Source organism: Lathamus discolor, chromosome 6 (assembly GCF_037157495.1).
Source record: "Lathamus discolor isolate bLatDis1 chromosome 6, bLatDis1.hap1, whole genome shotgun sequence".
Lineage (NCBI taxonomy): Eukaryota > Metazoa > Chordata > Aves > Psittaciformes > Psittacidae > Lathamus > Lathamus discolor.
In genome coordinates, this window is record NC_088889.1 from 61,728,726 (window position 1) to 61,748,924 (window position 20,199).

A 20,199-nucleotide genomic window follows, 5' to 3' on the forward strand; every position below is an offset into this window, starting at 1 on the left:
TAAACAATTCTATTCCTTTCTCAATCTATTCACTGATACTGTTGGGAGGAAACACATGTTGACTTTTTGCAAATCTGCTCTTGCCAAAACTGTCACCTAATTTCCTTCAACCCCTTCTGTCAGCAGGGGAGTACCACACGTTCACTGGCACATGTTCCTCCCAGCAGAGGAATGAAACATATCTTATTTTTCACATTTAATTATGAATTTTTGGTGCTGTTGTTGCCATGTAGTTTGACAGCCAAGCATAATCTCCTGGCAGGAGGAGGCAGGGAAACAAGATAAAGAGAAGCAATATACTTTAGTTGTAGCCCTTACACCTTTTGATTCAAGCAACATCATCCCGGGTCCTGTTGCCAGTGAAAATAAGAAAAGTGCAAAACCATGATGCATTAAATCTTTCTGCCCAGGAAAGAAAAAAGAAAAAATGAATTACATGGGTGACATCCAGTAGTAATTGTCCTTTTAGCAGCAATTTTCAGATTCAAAAGTAGGTGGAAACTACTGAATGCGGAGAAACTCTTCACAAGATTTTGCAACATCAGAGAATTGCAGCTGAAATCAGAGTTGTTATCTTAGAATTGCCATAGCAATGCAGTAGGCTACAACACATCTTCAGGAGCTGAGTCCTTCTTGGTGAGAGTACTAAATCCCCTCATCAGAGCCCCAGCCTTGACATGAAACTATTGCTGTGAGCTGCTTTCGGCACTGTAATAATTTGGAGGTCTTACGAGCACCACGGTGTCAGAGATGGCTTATCCAGGAGTCATTACTTATGGAAGACGTTCCCCTGTCCCTCCTCCCCAACTTTTACTAGGGCTCGTCTCTAATCTTTAGCCACAACTGAATAGAGAATGATTTAATGAAAAGGAAAAGTGATTAAGGACCACGAGGACACCAAAGTGTCTCTACTGCACAACATGCCCAATGGAAGAATCTTATACTTCAATGTCAAACAGTCTGGTAACACCCTTAGCCCCTGCTAAGGGTGAGGAAGGACATTGTTCTTCACCCTGAAGAGCTACAGAAGAGTTGTTTTGCCACAAAAGTATATGAATCAGAAGTTATTCTGAGGTTTTCATAGGTCTTTCTTTGAAATCTACATGGAAAAATGTTTTTAAAAGCATGTTTCAGGATTTCATCTGTTCAAGATACAAGTGGGAGAGAACCCCTCTGTACATTTCATTGCAATGGATCATGTACAACAATAGTAGCACTGGATGTATTAGGGTTAAAAAAAAAAAAAAAAAAAGAAAAGAAAGGTTGTTATTTATGTAGTAATTGAATTCTGTGCTAATTCTGCATTTCAGTGTGCCTGAAGAGTCCCAGGTGAGAGTCACATGCAAACAGACAAGAGCAGTAGAAAGTCCCTCAAGTGTGACACAGATAGAGCAACAAGGAATCTGCATAATGTCAGGCATAGATATGTAGGTTAAAAAAAAACAAACCATGGTTTATTTAAATGTGTAAAGTACTTGGGAGGGAAAAAGATTACATTGTACTATGGCAATACAGAGAGCACACCCCGTAACAAGCTCATCTATCGTAATGAATTCAGGCTACTATTTTCCAGCCTCTCAATCCACTCACATGGATCCTTGAGAGAGGCTTGCTGTTGCTTTCTCTAGGGGACTCCACACTATGGATGAGTTTCAGTCAGAATTTGCTGTCCTGTTTCTGTGCGTCAGACTAAGGAGCAGAGCATCATTCTCCCACCAGGGGAGACAGGCAAAATACGGAAAAACTTCTCATGCACTATGACCCTCTGTCATGGGTTGAGTAAAAGTAACCTGATGGAACATCTGATCCTAGGACAAATTACCAGGCTGTCTGCCTTAACCTTATCCCACATGTGACTCATGACTGGGATAAGAAGCCTAATGCAGCAGAGACTGAGAGAGATATTACGATAGCTGTAAAATGCCATTTCCAGACATGGCTTTTTATTTCAGATTCTTCTCAATCCAGTCTTTGAAAGGAAGAGCTTTGGTATAGCCACTGTAGAGTTCTAGGCTGCAAGATTTGTCATAACCCCAGCTCACTAATCCCATCAGGTGCCACCTTAGCTCAGAAGATGCTTTTCCTGGCAAAGTTATGGCTGCAATCCCACCAGTCTCTGCAGGGCAGATATTAGAAAAGGTGGTGTCATCTCGTTTGGCACAGAACATGCTGTCGGTGATGCTGACTTGTATCCCATTATCCTCATACTGTTGCTCACACAACAGTGAATCCACCATGCGAACAGCTCCCATGCGGATTGTGTCATTCTTGTATCCAGGATCTTTAATATCAGCCAATATTTTCCAGCCAGTAACCGTTATTTTTAAATCCTCTGTGGATGAAGTCAAGTCATGAGAAGATGACAAGCAAATGGGTTGAACACGACTGCTGATTCTGGCTTTGTCCAAGAGTTTTATGATAGCTATGTCAGAGTCAAGTAATATAGGGTCATAATTGGGATGCACTATAATGGCAGAAATCTGGGGAGCAGGAAAAATTGTAGAGTTAACAGAAGTGGCAAGGCAGCAGCAGTCTTTCCACACTACTATAATACATGTTAACTCATTTTGCATTCTTCTCTTTGACCCTCCAATCCCAATCTGTTTTTTCACCATAGGTTCACTCAAATGAGAAGCATAAAAAGAAATCAAGCATCTTCAATTTTTTTTTCATCTTGGGTTTCAATAGAGTTTTTATGGCCTGAAACTCCCCCTAATGATGAGCAGTCAAGTTATTCTCATCAAAATGCGGAGTTAATGTTCAGTTCAAGTTTTTCCAGTTTACTAAAAAGATTTAAACTGCCATGTTATCTTCAGCCTGGAGAATTTGAAGCAGAGGTGGGGGATGAGGGGTATGTGTGTGTGTGGGGGGGGGGGGGTGTTGATTTAAAATGTTATTTTCTAGTTGAAATTCAACTATCTTCCCACTAGGGAAGAATACTAGCAATACATTTTGTGTACTGGGGCTAAAACTTTACTGCTATTATTTCGGGGCTAAAGCTTTCTGCTAGTTACCTCAATGAAAACACTACAAGAACAGATAGGATTCCTATAAGGAAATATTGTAAATAATATGCATTTCCTAAAAGGAAAAGTCTGAAAAAGCTGGAATTAGAGAAAGAAACTAAAAATGGGGGAGAGGGGGAAAGAATCAAATTAACTCTGATTTCTTAGATAAAATCCATTAACTCATTCGTACCCCGCCACTCCAGAAAAGACAGACACAGCCAAAGTTGCTGTATTTCTCCTCATTTTGACTCCAGCCTTTCAGTTCTACTTGAAAAACACAGGTGGTGAGCCTGAGGTACTATTTTTGGAGCTAGAGTCAGACACAAACTTCTTCTGAGTTTAGAGCTGTACAGCCTTGGGGCTGAGATGTGAAACGTGCCCATGGCATCAAACCAGGATCTACAGCACAAGTGTTTCCCTCGTAAATAATGCTGATCACTTTTGACAGTAGCTGGCATCTTTTTCTACTTTTTTTTCTGGCAATATCACTCAAGACTTTATGACCCATGGAACCTGAGCTATTTTCTTAGTGATCTGTGTTAGGGGGTGAACATAGGAGTGTCAGGGGAATTTAATGAACTGCAGCATATGCCCTCCTTGTGCCTTGTTCTGCCAGCTGAGTCTCTAGGTATACATTTGAAAGAGCCACACGTAAACCAATATATTGCTCTAAGGACAACCTTCTTCTACCTCTATAAGACATATGGGATCAGCATCTGCTTGTACTTATCATTTTCCACTCCCAGCAGACTTACCCGCAGGTTCTGGATAGTCTTTTCATCCCTGTCATCATCTCTATAGAATTTCCCCAGAACCACCTTAAGCTCTGCTGCCTTGAGCACGATGGTCTTGCCCAGGTCAGTGACACAGTGAGCTGCCACCACCACAGTGCGCTCGTTCACCAGGGCCCCGCTGCAGATGAGGATCCAGGCCCCTTTCCGGAGACTGTTCTCCTTCATGCCGTTGGCTGTCCGATAGATTGCTGCTTGCCAGGGCCACCTCATAGAGGTCACTGCCTTCTGAAGGGTGATGTTTTCTGCTTTTCCACAGACTGAGGAAACATGAACCAAGAATGAGGTAACACCTTTTCCCCCCCACAAAATCTGAATGTCACTCTTGATTTCTGCTTAGGATGCTCCAAAAGAAACCAAATTGCAATGGTTAGCATGAGGGATAACTTTCTAGTTAATCTTTGTCTCCAACCTGTGAAATTATAAGAGTATTTTATATAGTTTAAAAAAAATAAGTTTACAATTTTCCCCATATTGTCTGAATTCCTGGCTGAAGTAGGAATGTGGACTTAGCACTTACCCCCTTTCATGACAACCTTATCAAGCTGCACTATAATGAGATGACTGCATAAGGAAATGGAAAGAGTACCCCTGATTGACATATCCTCCAAGCTTTACTGCTCCTATCTCCCATCTGGAAGCAGAGGCAGCCTACACAGCTGAGACTCCCTTATTTTCTAAGATGAATATACATCCTGTTCTCCCATCCCTCCAGAGATGTGTGCATTCTTTCTCCTTCAGAGACTCACTTGGAATACACACAGGGGCTCTCCCACTCCATTTTCCTGTCTTCAGACAAGTCCTCCTGCTGCTTCCCAGGCGGCGGTAGAAAGGAGAAATGCACTCGTACTGAAGCTGGGTGTGCAGATGCTGGTACCCGGGGGGCAGATCTCCAAACGGCGGTGCTGGCTTTTTGGTGGGATAGATGTCAAGCTTTTGCTTGCTGAATGCAGATGAGTAAAGTTGATGCAAAGGTGTTTCCCTGTTTCAAGGCACAAAGAACACAAGGTAATAATAATAATGGTGATGATTATTATGATGATGATATAATAATAATTATGATTATGATAATAATAATGATGAGAAGAAGAAGAAGAAGAAGAAGAGTGATCATTACCATATCTTTATCACCATCTGTGTTAAGTATCATTTAAAAGCATATCAAGTTTGCTTGTAAAAGAACAAGGCAAAAATACCATTCCAACATGGATTAGCAGTACTCCCATTTACATCCCAGCTATTTTATTTACGTATAAATATGTATATAAATATACATTTGAATATAAAAACACTTATGTTTATAAATTTTCTATTTGTGTCTCTTTTTTTTTTTTTTTCATTTTACAGTTTCTGGATTGCAACCAGTTGCCTCTGAATGTGAAACAGCTCTTGCCATTCGCAACAGGACTGAGAGACCACATTTTTAGATAAAGAAATTACATTGGAAGTTGGCATTGCCATAATTAGCTCTAACTAGAGAAGAGATGGGCACATCTTTTCTCTAGTGAACATTTTAATAGGCAGAATTAGGAATCGATTCAGATTAAATCATGTTGATAAAGTTGCTTGATTTACCAGTTAGCAGAGATAATTGCCTCACCACAGAGATTTCATGACTGCAGTAATTACTAAGCTTCTATTTAGAAATTGTACTGATTAGCTGAAACATGGCACATAATTAAAAAAATAAATATATGCACCAGCTTAGGTATAGACCATAAGCTTCACTACAGTCATACTTAAATGTTCATCGCTTAGAATGTGTCCCTTACTCTAATGCTTAAAAGCACATTTCTACAGAAAAAAACCGAAACCACCCCCCCCCCCAAAAAAAAAACAACAAAAAAAAACAAAAAAAACAAACAACAAAAAACTATTTATGACTGCAAATTCCAGCAAGTAATTAATTTCCCTTGAGATTTCTGGTACTGTTGCATCCAGGAAAGCCATAAGAATGTGTTTTTTCTCAAGTGGCGATTCCATTTTTTATCACAGAGAGACACAGCCTGCTTCCATCAGATAGAATCTGTGAGGCAGTACAGGACAGCACTCAAGGAAAGTAAAGTTATTAAGAACAAGAGCAATGACAATTTTCTTATATTTTGGACAAAGGATGAGAGCTGCTGTGGTCATACTTAGACTGCCAGGGTCCCATTTCCTACTTGCATGTGACCTTGCAGTAGTGCATAGTCAACACTTCACCTCACTGTTACGCCATGAAATGGAGATCCTACTTCAAGGGGTAAGAGTCAACACACATGAGATGCCGTGATGATGCTATGGAGGTGGGGGCATGTATGCCCTTTCATACAGCTTTTGTTAATATCTGAAACATTTAACACAGAAAGACCTCTGTTGAAAAGTTAATTAAGAAATTTAAGTAAGAGGGATCCCCTGATGACTACTAAATCCTCCTGATGGCTTCTCAAGGCCACCTCTACAATCATGCATCACACAGCTGGAGAGTGGGAGAGTATTTGGGAAGTATGTGCTTGCCTTGTTCCTAAAGTCTCTAAGCATCTGCTACTGGTCATTGCCAGAGACAGGATATGGCTTGAGCTGGACATTTATTCTGACCTGGTATGGTCGTTCCTAAGACCAAATGTAAGGCCAGTTCTTGCGCTGCGTCTAAAAATAAATGAATCGTGTACTGCAAAAAAAAAATAAAAATAAAAAATTAAAAAAGCTTGAAATGAGAAATTACTGCTTGGACAAAAATGAACCTGGACATTGCAGCATCACTAATTCAGATTGGTCCTATTTCAGGAAATCAGCAAAAGGATTAGCTCAGACAGGGTCTGATATTTCATTCTTTACTCCCTTCTGTCCTACTTCCTCTTCTCTCCCCCATGCCCACCTCAAACACTATTTTATATCAATTGTGCTATCTTGCTTTGGGTGGTGAAGCTTGATGGGAGCATATTATATTGCTATACCCCCGTCTCTCCTTGTGTTCTCCCCACTCATTTCTTCATTAAGACAGGATATGTTCATGTTTTAAGTCACCTCATTAGCTTCAAGGAACTGCTCTCAGAGTGTTCTCGTAGCCTGCCACAAGTTCGCAAGACTAATTCTGGCATCATCCAGTAGTTTGCACATCTCTAACTATGCATTTCTTCCTGGCTGCCTCCAGCAGCTTCCAAACCAGCCCTCCCCTCCCAGCAGCTCTCATTGCCTCATTGTCAGTGAAGGCTAAACACACAGGGTGGAAAGGAGTCACATTTGTTCTTTAAACTGTAGCTGAGATACTGCATTCTCACCTTGACTGGACCTGCATTGGAAGCACTTTCTGTCTCACCAGGTCAGAGATCTTTGGCTCTCTGCAGGCTAGAAAAAATATAATGTTGCACAGTACTTTTCCACATTCACAGCTCAAGTGTTACGGTTCATACTATTTCGATTCTTTCCTCTTACTAGGTATAGTGGGCTGGGTTAAGAAAAGAGGCAGTAAGTTACATGTATTAAAATGAAGACAGGCCCTAAAACCTAAAGCATTTGAAAAAATACTTCCCCACAGATCGCCAGATCTATCCCATTTACAACAGTGGAAGCAACTGAGTGCCTTCTGCACTGGCACTTCCAGCCATGAAGGGAGATTTGCCCATCAATGTGTCTGAATGCTAGGTTTATACCACTGCGGCTGATGATTTGGAATCTGAGTAAACTTCCACAATAATGGAATTAGACAAAAAATATTTTAGTTTCCATCGTGTAGCCACACAAAGTTTATCCTCATGACTCGGCATAGAGAGGAAGGCTGTGAAATGTCACAGACTTCAAAGTGTCTGTTTGCTTGTGTACCCACAGAAGGAGCTGGAGACTCTGATTCAAAGGAACACCTCAGTTACCTGAATATGCCCAAAATAACAGAAGGGATACCTAGGATTTCTGATTTTGTTTCTTTACTTTAAAAGATGGATAAAATATTCAGGTTTATCAGTTCAAATAACTGCCAGGATCATCTTCCTGCTGCTCACAGTGGAAGGAAAGGAATCTTGCAGGATTGATTTTATCTGTATGCCTTAGTACTTACGCTCTGTGAGATTTAACAATGCCCAGGTCTTTATGATTACTGTATATGTTAGCCTTTATGTCACTGTCAAAGTTCCCATCAATAAGGATACTTTCCGTAAATAGTCATCATCCATAAAGATGCTTTCTACAAATGATTATATGTTACAGGGAGGGAGTATTTCCATCTAAAATAACAGAATAAGGCAAATTCCCCAGTGGACAGACATATTTCCTTATTGATCATTACTACAGATTTAAAAAAAAATCCATTAAGTTGTGTCAAACAGTTGCTTTGGGAAAATTAATCTGGCAGCTCCTTAGCTCAAATTCACTCATCCATTCAGGGTTTCAGACACACTTAGAGTAGCTCCAGGTGAACAGCATCATTCCTTTTCTAGCAAAGGATTTAAAGATGCGGTTTGTTGTTTTGATAAGCACACTTAGTTAAAGCATGTCCTCAGGTGGTTTTCTGAAACAAGCCTACAAGGCTGCAATCTACAGGCTTGTTCATGCCATGACTGGGACTGAAAAGGATTGTGAGAGTTGGGCCCTATGAGAGCAATTATTTCCTTCTATTTCAATTTGCTCCTGATCTTTTATTTTGATCTTACACAGGTTTGATTCTAGAAGGAGGGTAATAAAGGTCTTAGGGAACATTCCTTTACATGTTTAAAGATGGAAACCTCTTCTGGAATCGCTGGCATCTTATCTGGCCGAGTTTAGTGGCCAATGAAGCTGGCAAACTACCAATCTCGGTATGAGGTGTCAGTGAGATGGGTTATTCTTAGCAAAAATGATTGTTCAGGAAGTGTAAATTATATAAAACAAACTCCAATAAAAACATAGCAGCTTTTGTGAATTGTGGTAAAAAAAGATTGTAAGCTACCTTTTATGCAGATTGGCTGCTTCCCTGACCATTCTCCGTCCTCTTGGCAGGTCCTCTGTTCATTCCCACTAAGAACATACGAGTTGTTACAAAAGAAAGCAATGACTGTGCCAATTTTTGCATAGCGTCCATTCAAGGCCCCAGTGTCTTCTACTACTCTTCTGTAGCCATTGAGAGGGCCACCAGGATCTGAGCAGTTTTTTTCATCTAGAACTAATGATAGGGGAAAAAAATAGTAACCATTTTATCAGGTTCACTACATTACTTTTACCTGTGAGATTGCTTGGCATTTCATTCAGATTACACTTCAGTCTACACATTAGCAAAGCTGCCTTTTCAAGACCTATCTGGGATCTGTCTTCTGAAAGATCAAAGAGTAAAGAAGAAATTATAATATACAGATGTCTGCTTATATACACACTTTAACATCTTTAGTGTAAATGTAAGATTCTTTTACACTTTAGTGTAAGATGCTCAAATTCTTAAAGGCCTTAAAACATAGTTGACCATCCTGAAAAAGAACCTGGATTGAGTATGAAGTTCATTTCCCATCAACAGGACTACTTCAAGGTCATCAAAAGACAAACTATTTGCAGAAAACAGGTCCTTGGCATTCTTTTCCCTTTCCTGTACTTTCAATACTGCACTGGACTTGGATAATAAAACTAAACTACTTATTTTTTACTTTTATGCTTGGTTGCATTTTTGTTTCTTAGCACAGAAAGAGAGATCTCAGGAACTCAGAGAAATATGGGAATTGAAAGAGAACATGTATATATATACAGATACTAAAAAATTAATATGGAAAGCCTATTCATGCTAGGTTCTGCTTATAAAATCACTTTTACTTCCTCCTTCCCAATATTTTCCCCTTTCTTGTTGAGTTTTATTTTGGGTTTTTTGGTTGGTTTGTTGGTTTTTTTTCCCTAAATAAACTTTTATTTTTGCCTAAATCTGGATGACAGTATTCCCTATGTGATGCTAATAAATGCTTTCATCTATATTTTAACTACTCCACTATTTCTATTTAGCTGCTAAAAAGGTATTTCTGGTTTTATCTTCAGATTTCATCTCAGTTTGCTTGTCAGGTTGACAGTAACATGCAATTCTGTTTAATTCCTCTGTCTGATGTCTCATTGCCTGATAACCAGTGAACATCTAGTCTAGACGGCTAGTGTTGGTACAGCTCTGTTTATGGAGGGCTGAGAAGAGAAGGCTCCAACAAGATCTTAGAGCAGCTTCCAGTGGCTAAAGGGTGCCAACAAGAAATCTGGAGAGGGGCTTTGACAAGAGCCTGTAGTGACAGGAGAAGGGGGAGTGGCTTTAACCTGACAGAGGGGAGGTTGAGATGAGATCTTAGGCAGAAGTTCTTCCCTGTGAGGGTGGTGAGGCCCTGGCACAGGTTGCCCAGAGAAGCTGTGGCTGCCCCATCCCTGGCAGTGTTCAAGGCCAGGCTGGACAGGGCTTGGAGCAAGCTGGTCTAGTAGAAGGTGTCCCTGGCTATGGCAGGGGGTTGCAACTATGAACTTTGAGGTCCCTTCCAATTCAAACCAGTTTGTGATTCTGTGATTCTATGATATAAATTGACCAGAAATGACCTCTTCATGTCCTTTTTTCAGACTCAGCTGCCTGCTGAGCCTCATTTCACAAAAGAACCAACTTATAACAAAGCACTTAAGCATTTATTTAAATCCCCATGAATCAGCACAGTAACAGCATGCAGGTATGGCCCTGTCCTATTCTTTTATCCTCATGTCACCAGCTCAGCAATGGATGGAAGCACATAGCTAACCAGAGTAGTACAAGATGAATGAAGAGCCTATGCTCTTAGCGTTGAGTATGTAATTCAAGCTAAGCATATATTTCGGTGCTTTCTTTAACAACACTGGATTTTAACATATGCTGATGGTTATATGTGTATTTAAATATTTTTCACACGAGTCATATTCAGCAAAGAAAGAAAAGATCTGAACTTCTTCCTAACCAGGAGGAAGCGAGAAGTAAAGCCCTGTCTCCTTTCAGCTTGGCTCCTCTGTACTTCACAGGCTCTCTCACCTGTGAACCACAAGTGACTGATAACTTAAGAGCAGCTAAAGACTACAGGGAATCATCCACAGTATAATGCTTCATTTGCAAACTGCTCTCTGTCCAGAGGCATCATCTGTTGAGTGCAGTGCATGTTCTAAAGTGTACCTAAACTTGACCAAGTAAGTCAATGAAGGCCTTGTCTTATTTCATCCTGTGTCTATCGGTAACTTGAACTTCCCTAAACTCAAGAGTTGTTGCATTTTTTGTGAGTTAAATACAAAGAGAAAACATCTGGGAAGGAGAGACCCAAATTTCATCACCTAGCACTGTAACAGCCAAGTCCAGAGATAAATCTTTCAATAGGTCTTTAGCCAGGGACATCATGAAGCAGGGACTTAAGCAGTTAACTGCAACTGGAGATTTTCTCTCTAGATAGTAGAATGACTATAGCTTGCTCTTTCAGATGAACTTATATACAGCTGTTTCACAACACTCCCCCCAGATTTACACTGCCACAACACACTTGTAAAAGCACTTTTCCAATTGATACAATATTAGAATATGGAAATAAAGTTATACAAAACAAAGGAATATTCAAAGTCCCTTTGGATGAGAAGAAGGGGCTTTGAATTTCACAGCTGAATGATAGGCATGATGGCTTGCCCAGCCATGATGAATGGAGGTTTCTCTTTTATCAGTTTTAATCTAGGGTAGGAATTCTGTTCTAAAAAACAATCTAGTCTTCAAGCAGTAGCCCCTGATCACCTCCACAGAGTGCACAGGATTTGTGCAGAGAAGGTGTCCGAGGTACATAGTAATGGAAGTAGATATTAATTGTTGCACAGTGTCCCTCACTAGGTTTTAGTCCTAGAGATTTTCAGAGATTTCTTTTTCTAAGAAGGGAGTGTGCCTAAAGTCTTTGAGGAAATTATTTTTCAGTCATTTGATGTTTCAGTCAGGCCTTTATATAAGCAAGTCTTGCAGGCTTGGGCTCCATCAGAGTGAAAAAGAATCACTACTGCTTGTTAAAGGTAGGCATACAAAAGAACATCATGTTAACCCACAGTTCTACCAAATTTCAAGCGAAATTTGGATATTGAAGTTTCATATGAATACATTGGCCAAAACATTTTATAAGAATGTTAAAGTGACCTTACCACATTCAGGATGATGTGTTGACCAAATCCCATCAAGCTGACAGTAGGCAACACGGCTGCCTTTTAAGCTGTAACCTGCGTTGCATTTGAAGTAAATCTGGGCCCCGTATTTAAAGTCATCTCCTTCCACAATACCATGAGCGGGAGAACCTGGAGTCCTACACATCACCACTGACAGTTCAGATATTTCAAAAAAATCCACTTTATTACAAAAACAGGACTGTGTTAGGATGATTCTTTATTCAGCACATTGAAAAATCAATTAAAATGGGCACAAGAGTCAAAATTACAAGACAGGTATATGCTGATCTTTAGTAAGTTGTTTAGATGTCAGTTCTACACACACATATACACCACTTTTTAAAACATGTCTGGATCCATTCAGTTCAGTGAGGTTATTCAGAGTGTGATCATGTGCAGAAGTGTTTGTATCATTAGGGCTAATTTGCTCAAAATGCTCATTTTAACAGGGCTTTTGAACAAACTACCATGCTTGATCAAGAAAAAATTTAGATCCTTGAAAGTCTTATATTGGAATTCTTTCAAATTCCTATTTCCATTTTTATATAGTTTTTCAGATAACCTCACTGAAATATTGAAGCATATTTCTGTAGATTAATTATCAGAATGACATTAAAAAATAGCCTTGATATTTACCAAACTGTGATATTTACCCTTTCCACAGGGCTTCCTCTATTGGGAAAATACTTACAGACAATGGTCTGTTTAACTACTGCAAGGAGTAAATATCAGGTTAAACAGTGTAAGCAAGATTTCTCTGGGAGCATCAAAGCAGCCATACTAAATCAGAGCAGAGGTCTGCCTGGTACAGAAACCTGTCTTCAATGGTGGTAAATAGCAGATTTGCTGGAAGAATATAAAAACAGAGCAAGCATATAGAATACTATCCTGGCAGATTCTGTCAGCAGCCAGCAATCTGGGGCTCAAGGACTACCTGAACTACAACAGCATTTTTGCTATAACATACCCTGGTGATATTTTTCTTTCAACATTAATTTTTCTGAGTCTTTTTTAAACTCACCTACACACTTGGTGAGAACAATGTGCTGTCACAATGAGTTCTACAGCTAAGTGTGGTGTGAAACATATACTGCCTTCCTTGGTTTGGTTTCTAGCCTGCCACCTGATAATTTCATTTATCCTCTACCTTTCTGTTATGAAAGACAGAGAATGTCCATACCCTTATTCACCTTCTCCAAGGCGCTTCTGAAAAACAATCCTCTGTATGTAGAAATTCTGTGTATGTATTTCTGTATTTAGAAATTACAACAAAGTGGGAAACACAGGTTTTAGTACCTACGTAGTTATCCATCTCTCTGTGTGTCTCTGGCTTTGCCTGGCCATTCATTGCATAAAACTGCATAGGAAAGGACCCAGTACAAGATTTAAATATGCCTATGGATTTTTTACCAGGGAGCTGGGGTGCTCCACTGAAGATGAGTAATAAAGAGATCATTCCTACTTTATGCTTTGTAGAATTTGACTTCTTCTGTCTTGCCTCATAGCTAGTTGCTTACTAACTTACAGACAAATTTTGATCCTTATGTTTCCAGATGAAAAACTTTTTTAAAGCCTCAGCCTTGTAATCCTTACATAGAACACACATGAATGCATCTATTTACATGGATTGTGGACCACCCAATTATTTCTATAAGAAAGAGATCATTGAGTAACAGTCCTAAAGCAGCAACATTCTCAAGAACAGAAATTTCCCTTAGTTTACAGATTACTACAACCATCAAACAGTGAGTTGGCAGAATCCTTTGTGCACTAGCAAGCACAATTCTTGGAAGGAAAAACTAACATTGAAGCTTTAGAGAAGAGCCCAGACTCACTGCTCCAAATCAAACACATCCAGTTAGGGGAGCTCGACATTTCATCTTGGTTGCAAGTATTCTGCATCAGTGTCATCTTTAGCAAAAGAATAATGATAAAAATGCAACAAAATTAATTCCTAGCCCTTGATGTTTCTCATGTGAAATATAGGCACATATACATATACATATACATGCATATATAGATGCAGATGTGTATACACAAGCACAAGCATAAAGGAAATAGAAATAAGGGCAGCATAGATTTTCTACGTGTTTTAAATTCTCAGAGCACTTGTCTTTGCAGTCATGATCTATTTGCAGTCGCTCCCTCCAAATCTTCCTCAGAACTGAAATTTTGGGAGACTTTTTTGTAGAAATTCTTTTCACTAAATTCATATTTCTCTCTTTCAATGTAAAGTCACACTCAGCTTGTCGAATGAGAAAATTAGGTGATTAGAAACATCTGGGCACCACTCAGACTTCTCCCTTTTATCATAAATACAGGTTTTCTGGTGTGCTTGTGATCCAGTCCAGCTCTGCAGAGCAAATGTTTTAGTGCTTTTGTTTTCTAGGTTCACCCTGGAAAAAATGTCACCAAGCTACACTTATTTCTTTTTTTCCACAAACTGTAAGTATTTGTTCTTGGTCAGTCTCCTGTGTGATTAAGATATTTTATTTCTAGTCTTTTTGATTTGGTCTGGTTGCCAGACTTCCTTTAGATTCTGTGACAGTGTGACCCAGCTGGAACAACTCTGGGTTTATTTACAATGTAGTTGCGTGCAGTGTTTTGGGCACAGATTCATTTAGGACTGGAAGTATGGCCTAGAGTAGAGGAGATGGAAGCAGAAGGTCATGAGATACAATCATAGCTATAAAACTGTAGCCATGGGTAAGTTGCTTCATCTGCTGTATCTAGCAAATGAGACCACCCCTTCCCTCACAGGGATGTTACAAGTGTTAGCTCATACTCACTTGTGCCACAGGGTCACCATGGGGCTTCTCTGATGGCAAAACAGCTAAGTATTATTAATAGACATGTCCCTTTTGTTACCCATGCCTTTATCTCCTGGCTGTTCTCCTGTAACACAGGATCTTCCTTCATGGTTTGTCATGTTCTTTGAACTTTGCCCCAGAGGCACAGCCACTCATTTTACTTTTTTCTCTGGGTCATTTTGTAAGTCCATTCTCTCTATAAATTAAATACGGGTTTGAATCTTGAGATGTTCCCTGCATCTCAGTACCACAGCTGAACTCTGGTTTTAGCTGTACTATCTAGCCTGAAAGTCACATAGTTACTCCAGTACTGGCCTCTAGTTCTTTGGTTTGAGGTCTGTAGCATTTTTCCCTCTTCATTTTGACTTTCCTTTCATCCCTTATACCTGATATGTTTCAGGCAGCTCTTCTACACATTTTCCTTTTACTCATGAACTCTTCAGGCAATAGAGTTTTAAAAAATTATTGTGAAGGGAATCCTAGCCCCCATGTGTTTCATTCAGTTCTCTCTTCTTTTTTGTAGACAGCTTCCCATCAAGAGTGTGAATTTGACTCATTCTTACATCTTTCAGAATGTGCAGTACATTCCATTGAATTTTAGGGCAGCCTACTTTGTTTGAGATGTTTTATTGAAGTCTTTCAATATTGTCTTCTGGTCTAAAACTACACCAAACTCCCCAACAGATCTTTCTCATAAGTCAGAAAGAATATAAAAGAACATTTTGTAAATATCATTCACACCTAGCTCTGAAGCTCTGACATTACCCTCTAGGTACACATACTAGACATAAAATCCAACCACCTGAGCTTACCCCATTCTCTTCAGTTTTTAAGCTCTCTAAGACTTTTGATACAATTTCAGGTTGGCTTGCTTAGGCAGGATGGGCCTGATCCTGCCATAGAATTGTAGAATTGTGGAATGGTTTGGATCGGAAGGAACCTCAAAGCTCGTCCAGTTCCAACCCCCTGTGATGGTCAGGGACACCTTCCACTAGACCAGGTTGCTCCAAGCCCTGTCCAAGCTGGCCTTGAACACTGCCAGGAATGGGGCAGCCACAGATTCTCTGGGCAACCTGTGCCAGAGCCTCATCACCCTCATAGGGAAGAACTTCTTCCTGATATCTCAGTCTCCTCTCTGCCAGGTTAAAGCCATTCCCCCTTGTCCTGTCACTACATAGGTCTTACCATACTTAGAGGCCTTACCAACGTTTCCCTAGTGCTGGTGCAGCGCCCTCTGCAATTCCCAGTTTTCACAAGGTTAACACCTTACCTTTTCTCTAAGTGCACTTTGCAAAGCGGACTGAGGAAGAAGCAAAAAACAAGATAGAAAGCTTCTGTCATTAGCTCTGAAATGTACTGTGAAGTCGACAATACTCACCCCAAACTGTAAGGTTTGAGACAACCCTGCCAACTTTGAACTAAGAGTGTCAGGATTTCAGGTTGCAGTGCTCAGTCTCTGCACTTCTCTCTCCACAAACAGAAGACAAAAGCCACCAGGAACCCAGAAAATTAAATAGGTGGCTGCAAAATTCTACTATGAGATAGCAATAGACAGCCAAATACGAAAAACATTCATTCAAGGTCAGGCTAATCCTATTCTTCATGCCATGGTGTCATCACACCTATAAAGATTCTGGTGAATTTATACCTAGAAAACAGTAGGAAAACTGGAGAGGTTTCAGGGAAAGGTGAAACTAATGTCACAGAAATGTAATTTTGAGAGTGACTAAGAGCTAAAAATTACTACCCTGGTCATGCAAAAGTTAAAAACTGCAACAATCTAAAAGCTAAAACCAGAAAGGATACAGTAAAACGATCTAAGGAAGACAAAAATGCATATTCAGACAGGATAAAGTTAAGAACAGGAGAATTCTTACTCAAGGAAAACTCTAGATATAGTCTCCTTGACAAATGTTCGAAAGGCATAGCAGGATATAAGTCTAATCTGAAAATTGAAACTCCACCTAAAAAAAAAAAACCTGAAACAGATTTTGGAGGGAACAGGGCTGCACTAGCAACTCATTATGACCTGAGATATATCTTTGTTTCAATTTTTCTGTAAGTTGCTACACAAAATTTTTCCTGGGACATTCCACAATTAATCTGTCAAGGTATATATGGTCTGAGTTAGTTTTGGCCCGAGACACCTCTGTAGAGATCATAAAAAAGCAAAGTAGGAATGTATAAGACAAGGTGGCAACAGGCACCTCTGACACAAATGCTCAACTGTGACAGCCCAGTTGTTAGAATAAAACCCAGAGATGCCTCAAGTCTCTAAACAACAAACTCACAGAGTCCTGACAAAACTTATTACCCTTCTTGCCTCTTACTTTGTTGCCTGGAAAAAAGAAACCAATATATCTGTCCCATATGAAATATTAAAATAGCTCCAAATTTCACAGACAGCTTTCCAGAACACTACAGGAATGTGAAGTTCGTGAAATTTTAAGTAAAATGTTCCATTATTAATAATAACTGTATGAATTTCTCTCTCTTTTAAATTATATGTAAGAGTCATTCCTCAGATCCAAATTAACTGCCATTTAGAAATAGTTTTCATGCTCATTTTATCACTACTGATATAAATTAGATGATCTTTTGAGCTACACTTTTCAATGTTCTTTGAATCCTGCCTGATGGAATTAGCATATACTTTTGTCCCAGGGTCCCTTCACTAAATGAACATCATTTTGTCCTTCTGCCTTCCTCTCATCCATTTCCTCGTTAAATAATATATACCCCCTCACACATAATATATATTATCTCTAAATTCTGCACAACCTTTCAATAATACATCGAGTGTCTGAAATAAATCTCATTTCTCATTGCTGGTACTAATAAAAGGTTTACATTTCCATTTTTGTCCACGCTGAAATACTAGGTGCAGGAGCTTGTAATTGTACGGAGCTTTGTTCTTAATTTGCTCACCATTTTTTAATACTGCTACTGCTAAAGAAATATATCATGTTGCATATTCCCAAGTCAGAGTTTGGCTTTCAGGCTGACCCATGCTAATGTATATAGCACATTTTGACTATTTTAACAGGTTGTTTAGCCTGGAGAAGAGAAGGTTCAGGGAGACCTTAGAGCAGCTTCCAGTGCCTAAAGGGGCTGACAAGAACCTGGAGAGGGGCTTTTGACAAGGGCCTGTAGTGACAGGACAAGGGGGAATAGCTTTAAACGGAGCTTTAAGGTCCCTTCCAACTGAAACCATTCTGTTATTCTATTATTTTGGACCCTGAACTTTGGGGTTTCCTGGCTCGATGGCAGTGGCTGGAGCTAGAGAACCTAGAAGCCCTAGAAATCTCAGCTTCAAGATGTTGTGGCTGGAAGGAGTATAACACGCAGAGTATGTGGAAGCGATCTTACTTCTTTCTCTTTCTGGTTAAGAAAATAATAATAATTTTTAAAATTCAGCAGTATATATCTATTTTTTAAAAAAATACTGCTACGAAACTGTTCTGACAGAAAAATCCCAGCCAGTTCTACCTACATGCACTTCATGCAGCTCAGTGGCATTTGCAGTTGCTGCCCATGGCCAAGCCAGCTGAAGTCAATCTTGGTAAATCCCATCATGTTTGACTTTTTACTCACAAGTCTCCAATCTTATCAAATTCTCTTTCTTGGTTTAGCTTTCATTTTGAGGGCAAGTCTGATTCCATGACTACCTGAGTACCATTATGTAAATACATCAGACAAGTGAACAGCTGTTAAAGGTTATAATCTCTGTATTTCAATATTTTTTTCTTTATAAATTCCGTTTCTGTCTGAATTTTACTGCTGGGAAAGCTATAGCATGGAGATATCAAGTGCTTTACCTGAAGGCAAACAGTGAGTGAGTGGCAGAGCTAGAAACGGTTCTATTACCTCCTGCTATTCTTACTACGTTTACGTTTAAACTGACCCAGCTTTGTGCAGAAATCAACATTAAATAAATCAGAATTATGACATCCATACAGTATTCTCGGCAGCAGTTTTGGGCAAAGGTGATGGAATCATATGGGAGCAGATGGTCCAGCGTGTCTGTATGTAAAGCACAGGAGTTAAAGAGAGAACAGCCACAGTTACTGCTGTACTGTGATGCCCTTTGCAAAGCCCCATGAGTAAAGAGTTTTTCTGAATTCAGACTTACAGAATTTGTTGTCTTCACTCACAACAGAGCTTATTTCCTAACCTCAGCCCATGAGCTCTGTCAGTCCATGTAAATCTCTGATACCATTTGTTTCTATGCTTATCCCTTCTCTCCCCAGCCTGCGCCCACAAGGTGAGGATGGCTCAGGCTCTCACAGGTTTGTTGGCAGAAAAGAGCTGACACGGGGGAGGACTCAGATGGCGCTCCTGAGACATCATCCCTCTGCAGCTTGGTGCAGCAGCCCAGAGACAGTTAATGGCTGGCACATAAGCCTACAGAGGCTAACTTTAGCCAAAAGCATAAGGACGTTGGCTGTCAAAATGTTTTTGGAAGGGTTGTGTCCACAAAGATGGAATGAGGTGAGGGATTTCTGGAGGCCGTGGCTCAGAGCACTCAGGAGAACTGCTTTTGTATTCCTTCTTATAAGCAGTGAGAAGGGCTTTCAAGAAGGTATGAGTATGGCAACAGATTAAGTGATTTGTACAGCATTAGGAGGCATGAGTCCCTCCTGCCATCCTGAGTCACTTGCCTCTGTGTAGGGCTGCCAGACCTGGATGTATCAGCTCACACACACTGCGAGGCAGGAGCTCTGACGCGGAGCTCTGACTCCAGACTTCTGCTCTGGGAATCTCAGTGTTCTTGTCTGGCTCCTGTCTGTCTTCAGGAATCTCCACATGCTGGGATCATGGGCATATCATAATTCTGCTGATAGCAACACTGGATTCATGGGGTCCTGCAGTGCCTCACAGAGCAAGCTGTGGTGGGAATGTCCTTCTCTCTGTGACACCTCTTACACTTTCCCTGAGCCTGCCGTCATTTCAGCACAGGCTTTGTTCCTACTAGGAGCTCAGTTCGTTTACACCCAGGAAAGAGCCTGGCATCTTCTGATATTGTCCTCAAGCTCTCCTGAATAAATGGCAGGAAACACTGTGGGATCCACCATAAGGACATTGACCTTCTTGCCACCACCTCCCTGAACCTCCTACCTCTCCTACACTGGAGAGTGCTCCTGACTAGGAAGCCACATGCTGACAAGCAGCTCAGCTGCTCTTCTCCAGAACCTGGCAAGAGCTGGATGTGGCTCGAGGGCTTAGCTTTATGATGTGATCATCATTCATCCCCACTGCAGGAATAGACTGCTGGGAGCTGAACTGCTTTGGAGTATGAGTGGTCTTGGTCAAGACTCTGAAGCAAACGCATGGACCATATCGGAGGGAGCTGATGATGTTTAGCATACTTGCTTGTCTTCTTTGTTACCCCTCAGAACTTTTGCTTCCCAGAGCTGGCTGGTTTTGCGTGAAAAAGAGTGTGTTTGCAACTTCTACAACCAGAAATCAGAAGCGGGTGAACAA

General features: G+C 40.3%; 1 protein-coding gene across 5 annotated transcripts in view; it reads right to left on the bottom strand.

Moving 5' to 3' along the window:
• Positions 1 to 1,426: 1,426 nt before the first annotated feature.
• The window catches only part of PAMR1 (peptidase domain containing associated with muscle regeneration 1), a 52,279-nt gene continuing 33,506 nt past the window's right edge, over positions 1,427 to 20,199 (bottom strand). For 2 of the 5 annotated variants that reach the window (XM_065683178.1, XM_065683177.1), the window contains exons 7-12: positions 11,885 to 12,085; positions 8,700 to 8,912; positions 7,060 to 7,126; positions 4,549 to 4,781; positions 3,764 to 4,059; positions 1,427 to 2,480 (exon numbers count right to left, since the gene is read on the bottom strand). In XM_065683178.1, coding sequence (XP_065539250.1) covers positions 1,944 to 2,480; positions 3,764 to 4,059; positions 4,549 to 4,781; positions 7,060 to 7,126; positions 8,700 to 8,912; positions 11,885 to 12,085 — 1,547 coding nt within the window. In that variant the 3' untranslated portion in view covers positions 1,427 to 1,943. The remainder of the gene's footprint in view (positions 2,481 to 3,763; positions 4,060 to 4,548; positions 4,782 to 7,059; positions 7,127 to 8,699; positions 8,913 to 11,884; positions 12,086 to 20,199) is intronic. The other 3 variants (XM_065683180.1, XM_065683179.1, XM_065683181.1) reach the window with 3 other exon arrangements.